This window comes from Chelon labrosus (assembly GCF_963514085.1).
Source record: "Chelon labrosus genome assembly, chromosome: 1".
Taxonomy (NCBI): domain Eukaryota; kingdom Metazoa; phylum Chordata; class Actinopteri; order Mugiliformes; family Mugilidae; genus Chelon; species Chelon labrosus.
Window position 1 is genome coordinate 7271709 of NC_140337.1, and position 6000 is coordinate 7277708.

Sequence of the window (6000 nt, forward strand, 5' to 3'; positions counted from 1 at the left end):
GCCAATGTGATGGCAGTATCTACAGCTCCACATTTGAAATAAAATACAGAGACATGCATCCACCCTCACAACATTCAATAGAGGAAGATATGTTTATGGCTGCAGACCCTCCCACACACTGCAGTGGACCAGGAAATGGACCAGACCATCACCTGTGATGTCATGGGGGGGGGGGGGGGGTGTCAGTAACATACTCACAGAATAAGCCCAGCTCACAGAGCAAAGTGTGTCCCATCCTCACATCAAGATTTCATCTGATGAAACTGCAGAAACCACAATAAATAAATAACATTCAGCTTGTTCTGTCTCAGCTTCCTTCCTTTTGCACAAAGTTCAAAACTAACCATAGTCTGACCACAGCCAACCCTCTCATGGCACTGCAGAAATATATAAATATATCAGACTGCATCTCACACAAAGGTCTGTGCATCGCTTTAAATAAACTCAAACATGATAGCAACAGACAACAAGACATGAACAAAACAACTTGAGCATAGAAACATCAAGAGGTCAAGAACAGCCAAGAGGTTTCTGACACCAGAACATCCACATGAAAGAAACACCAAGTAAAAAACTAGAAATGTCAATTTATACACACAGTCTACAGGATGGAAGTCACATGAAGGTTCATCTATGTATCCATCTTTCTACATTTATATCTTTGTCTTGACCATTCAGACAAGTTCAACTGCTGCTGACATGCACGGAGTACTTGATTACTCACAGAAAGTGGTGGAAGTGTTAGAGAGGTCACATACAATAAGCTACAGAGAAATAGATTGGAATTTTCTTCCTGCCACAGATATGATCATCCTGTAGACTACTGCTGTCTGACAAAGAGACAGTGATTCTTGATGCTACTGGAAAGGCTGCTGCATAAAGTCATTACAATCACATGTTTGAAAGATACAATAAATACTTTTCCATGTAGAATGAATAGAGGACCTACTGATAACAAGAGGTGTCATACTCACTAAGTTCAGCACAGCAGCTGGAGGGAATCCATGCAGGTTTTAAACTACAATCTGAAAATAGGATTATTCTTCATCTTAAATCCCAAAGCTGAGCTTCACCAGTGTAAAGTCTGTCAAACTGAACACTCTCTACATGTCTTCTCCTTCTACTGAAACTCTGGAGTCAAATGTGGCCATGACTTCATTCACAGGAAGTGATCAAAACAGAAATAGTGTTGAGAAAAAGGAGTGAACATGATGATGAAGTCCTTCCCCCTCTCCCAGCTCTGATGCATTAGAAGTAGCTGTAGCTCTAATCAAATGTGGTTATCATTAAGATGAGAAGTGCAGAAGAACCTGTAGAAGCTAGACTGATTAAACTGATGAACCCCTCTATGAGAAAGTACACCAGAAACAATGACACCATTTACACCAGAAACAACCTGGGAGACTTCTTCTCTTCTTGTTTTCATGCAAATCTTGCCAAATGTTTTGAAAACCACTGTTTTCACTGATTAAATCTAATTTCTCCTGCATCAGAGAAACATTTACCGTTTGCATTTGAGGCAACAACTCATCTGCAGCATAAGAAGACAAAGATAGAACTGAGAAATGTCTCACTTCCTGTCCAGCTCCTGCAAACTTACCTCTTGATGCAAAAAAAGACAAAGAAATAAAACAGATGTAGAAACTGATAAATCATGATGGAACAGAGAATATGTAGTTTGAAATTGTCACAAAATACAAAATGTTTTAAACATATTTTTTTTGCACTCATTGCATCAAATCCTATTCCCTGTTGTGTATTTAACGTTACACCCACTCCACCTGCACCCATACTGCTGGTTATCTAAAGGGAGGCGTGTGCAGATACAATATGTGTATGCATGCAAACAAAAACAGTAGACAGAGTAGTTTTCTAAAATGTCTTGGATGAATTGTTGGCCTTCCTGGCCATGTGTTGGCTCCTGAGAACAATAGTTTCAACACAACTCTATCACAGTGGTTGATCTGAGCACACGTCACTTTCACACATCAGTTAGGAAGTGCTGCTCTGTATAAATAATATCAGTGAGAACAAAGAACATGTGAACCATGGGGGAGCACTTTGAATGTGTTTAGAGATATGTGAGGAGGATCTTTGAATCTGAGGCCTTTAGAGACTTTGAATGAAGAAATATCTCTCCAAGAGATTTAGTGATGCTGTCATGTTGTCTGCTTGACAAACTGAATTAATGAATGTTAAGAAATAAATGTTACTGAACCCTGTTATTCTAGTTTAAAGGCATATTAAATGATGACTGTGCTCTTTGTCTGCATTCCTCATTCCTCTCTGCTGTGAGCTGAAAGCTGATAGTCAGCTAGTCATCGACTGAACGGCAGACATTTAGTTTGAAGCACAGGCTGCATTTCCTCTTTTCAAGGTGGCTCAGTGTGTGTGTGTATATATATATATATATATATATATATATACATACATACATCACAAAATTTAAAATCAGCATGGAAATGTACATTAAAAAAAAAAAAATTAGATTAATCGATAATTAATCGTTTTAGAATCGAATTGTTGACCTCTGAATCGGAATCGAATCGAATCGTGAGGTGCCAAGAGATTCCCACCCCTATTGCTTTTAATCAATATGTCATCCCAAATAATCATTTGTATTTGATTTGAATTCCACAGACCTTACAAACGGTGTAAGTCTTGTCCATCTTGCCTCCAACCTCATAGAATCCAAAATGCTGCCATACGGCAGCTTTTAAAGAAGCCGGTGCAAGTCGTATGAGTCTGGCGCTCGCCATTGCAGCCATTTTATCGCCGCTTAAACTTTTTTGCATGTAAACAACTCACACGTGTGTTAAGTGCGCATGCGTGTATAGCAGAGAATCAGCAGGCCAGAGAGTAGTTTTCTGTTGAGCTCCGCAGCAGGCGCACAGAATATTGCAGCGGGCGAACTAATTAAAATTTTTAATTTTAAAATTCCGATTATGAACTTATTTGAATCGAGACAGAATCGTTCAAGATAGAATCGAAATCCATCGGAGAATCGATTTTTTTTCCCACCCCTCAAAAGCAATGAATGTTATTGTTTGTGGCAGTAAGGTGTACTCTCCTCCCTCCTCAGGTTGCGAGGGTGGGGCTTAACCTTTAACTTTAGAGTTTGAATGGAGACGCGGGTTTCTGGATGGCAGCAGTACGCAGCGATACTGTCATTGACCGCAGCATCATGTTTTGCTTTATTTCTTTGTTTTTCCTGTTTTCATAATAAATTTCTTTTTACTGGAGAACATCACAGCTGACTGGATTTTTATGGCTGCGCGTCAGACACACTGCTCATCCGCCTTAGGAAAAAAGGAATAGGACAGACGCACAGGACATGCATCTGAAAGTTTTTTGGCCACTACAGTGTGCTTTACACCACTCCATCTGACGCTTGGCATTGGACTTGGTGATGTGAGGCTTGCATGCAGCTGCTGCTCAGTGTATGTACTTACATTAATGCCAGTGGAAGTTTGGATCTCTTCAGCTATGGAATCAGCAGAGCGTTGGTAACTTTTAGGAGCAGGGCCACGACTCAACCACTCTTCCTTTAATATCTATCAGCTAATTTATACCAGGTTAACTCAGTCAGCACTGTTTGTTAGGGGTCTTTGCTAGTGAATATAACATGTAGCTACATGAATTCAAGATGGTGGCGCGTGTAGACGCAGCGACCCGGCGCTCCTCTATAGTTAGCAGCTACACATTGAGAAGGACTTACACCAGACCAAACTTATCAGCCTGAAAAACACTGGACCGTTCCTGGAGAGGATACGCCTGACAGAGAGGAGGCGACAGCGGCGCTGTGAAAAGCGCCAGAAGCGGGGAAAAAGAACCGGCATCAGAGCTAGGCTAACCGCGACTCCGCATAAACCAGCAGTTCCAAGCGTTTTTCTCGTCATCGTCCGCTCCCTGGTTAACAAGATGGACAAGATTAAACTACGGGATGTTAACAACCGGGTAGACAGCTGCATCATGGTAATAACAGAGACCTGGCTGCATGAGAACATCCTGGACCTAGCTGTGGAGCTAGCAGGCCATACAATTTTTGGTTGGTGCACGGACACTGCTGTTACTGAGAGACACTGCTGTCCAGACCTGGATTTTTAACTGTTAAAATGCAGACCTTTTTATCATACCAGGGAAATCACTCAAGTGTCTGTAGCTGCTGTGTATATCCACTAATGCTAACGTAGCTATGAGCAGGCTGCATGACAGCATCAGCAGAACAAACACCTAGAGGGCTTCTTCATCGTGGCTGGAGACTTTAATCACACCACCTTAAAGACTGTGCTCCCCAGATTTTACAAGAATGTGGATATTAAATCAAGGAAGGGCAGAACACTAGACCAGGTCTACACCAGCATTGCGGGAGCCTACAAAGCCCACCCCTCCCCTCACCTCGGACACTCAGACCATCTTTCCCTGTTCCTGACACCAGCTTACAAGCCCCTCATTTGCAGGTCTAAGCCACAGTACAAGCCAGTGGAGTGCTGGACTGAGGAGGCAACACCAACATCAGAGCACTACTCCAGGCCAGGGATGCAGCACTGAGGTCAAGAGACAGGGAGGCCATCAGGAAGGCTAGAGCAGACCTGAACAGAGGCACCAAGGCTGCTAAAACAAGGTACAGAAAGCAGATAGAGGCCAATTTCAAGGAAAACAACCCCAGCTCCATGTGGAAAGGCATCCAGCACATTACGGACTACAAACAGTGCTACAACACCCCCTCTCTACCAACACTTCTCCAACCCTCTCTACCAGCTTAACGCCTTTTTCTCCTGCTTTGAAGAGGACGGCAGACAGACAGAGGACACACAGCTGACACCATCATAGCATGACCAGCCCCCCACCATCCAACAACATCATGTACTGCTGGTCCTGTGCGGCATCGACATCAGCAAAGTACCAGGACCGGATGGAGTACCAGGGAAAGTGCTGAAATCATGAGCCCATCAGCTTGCTGCAGTATTCACTAACATCTTTAACCGTTCAGCCTGAAAACTGCCACCATAATCCCTGTTCCCAAATCCTCTGCCATTACAGGGTTGAATGAGTACCAGCCTGTGGTCCTGACACCAGTTGTCATGAAATGCATGGAGAGACTGGTGTTACAGCATGTCAAGGCCCACATCCCACCTGGCTTTGACCAACACCAGTTTGCCTACAGGTCCAACAGATCCACAGACGTTGCCATCTCCATCACCCTCCACACTGCTCTCAGCCATAGTGAAAGCGTCCAAACATACATCAGCTCGATTATTATTTATTTTTTTGTGATTTTAATATGCAGATGACACATTTCTCAGCGTGACTTAACTAAATCAATGTCAAAACATCCTTGAGGTTAAGAGGGGAAGAAAGAGAGAAATAGAGTGGGTTAGTATTACTATAACTCATGATCAGTGGCGGCTGGTGAATTTTTTGTGATTTTCACATACAAACGAAGCATTCTGGTGCATTCTGACAAAATAATAAAGACACAAGTTAACATTCTCTTCCTGTGTCTGTATGTGTGTTTGTGAGAAAGTGAGAGGACAGCACGTTCGCCAGAGTGTTTATCTAAATAGCCCTATGTTGTTAGAAACTGTTTACCAGGTATTAGGGGTTTGCACGGACGTCACGTTCTGGGCGGTAAGCTGCAACACGGTCGCCAAATTGCTTTATGTTACACTTACTCTCGCATCAGCTGTTGTCTAAACAGTCACATTTACCCACATCAAGAATGACTGCCTAACGCACACGACAACATCCGTAATGAATATTCAGGTTAGCTCAGAATTCGAGTAGTAGCCGTATATTGCGGAACTCAGGGCCGAGTACCCAGCTAACAATAAGCCTAGCTAACGTTACTAACGTTGAGGTTACAACCTCCGCTTGTCTTGCTAGCTAACATTAGCCATTTAGCTCGAAGCATAGGCTAACTTTATGCAAGGTCTACGCTCGTCTACGGTCTACAGCCAGACGTCTCAAGGCGTCAAAGGCGAGCTCAGTTGGCTCAAG

General features: G+C 43.1%; 1 protein-coding gene across 1 annotated transcript in view; it reads right to left on the reverse strand.

Annotated features, from left to right (window-relative positions):
* LOC311486558 (Fc receptor-like protein 5) overlaps positions 1–5225 on the reverse strand; it is a gene marked incomplete at its 5' end in the record, with an annotated part of 185361 nt that extends 180136 nt beyond the window's left edge. Inside the window, 2 exons of the mRNA XM_084542446.1 lie at positions 4477–4592; positions 5137–5225. Of these exons, the coding sequence (XP_084398572.1) occupies positions 4477–4592; positions 5137–5225 (205 nt within the window). The remainder of the gene's footprint in view (positions 1–4476; positions 4593–5136) is intronic.
* Positions 5226–6000: the final 775 nt, after the last annotated feature.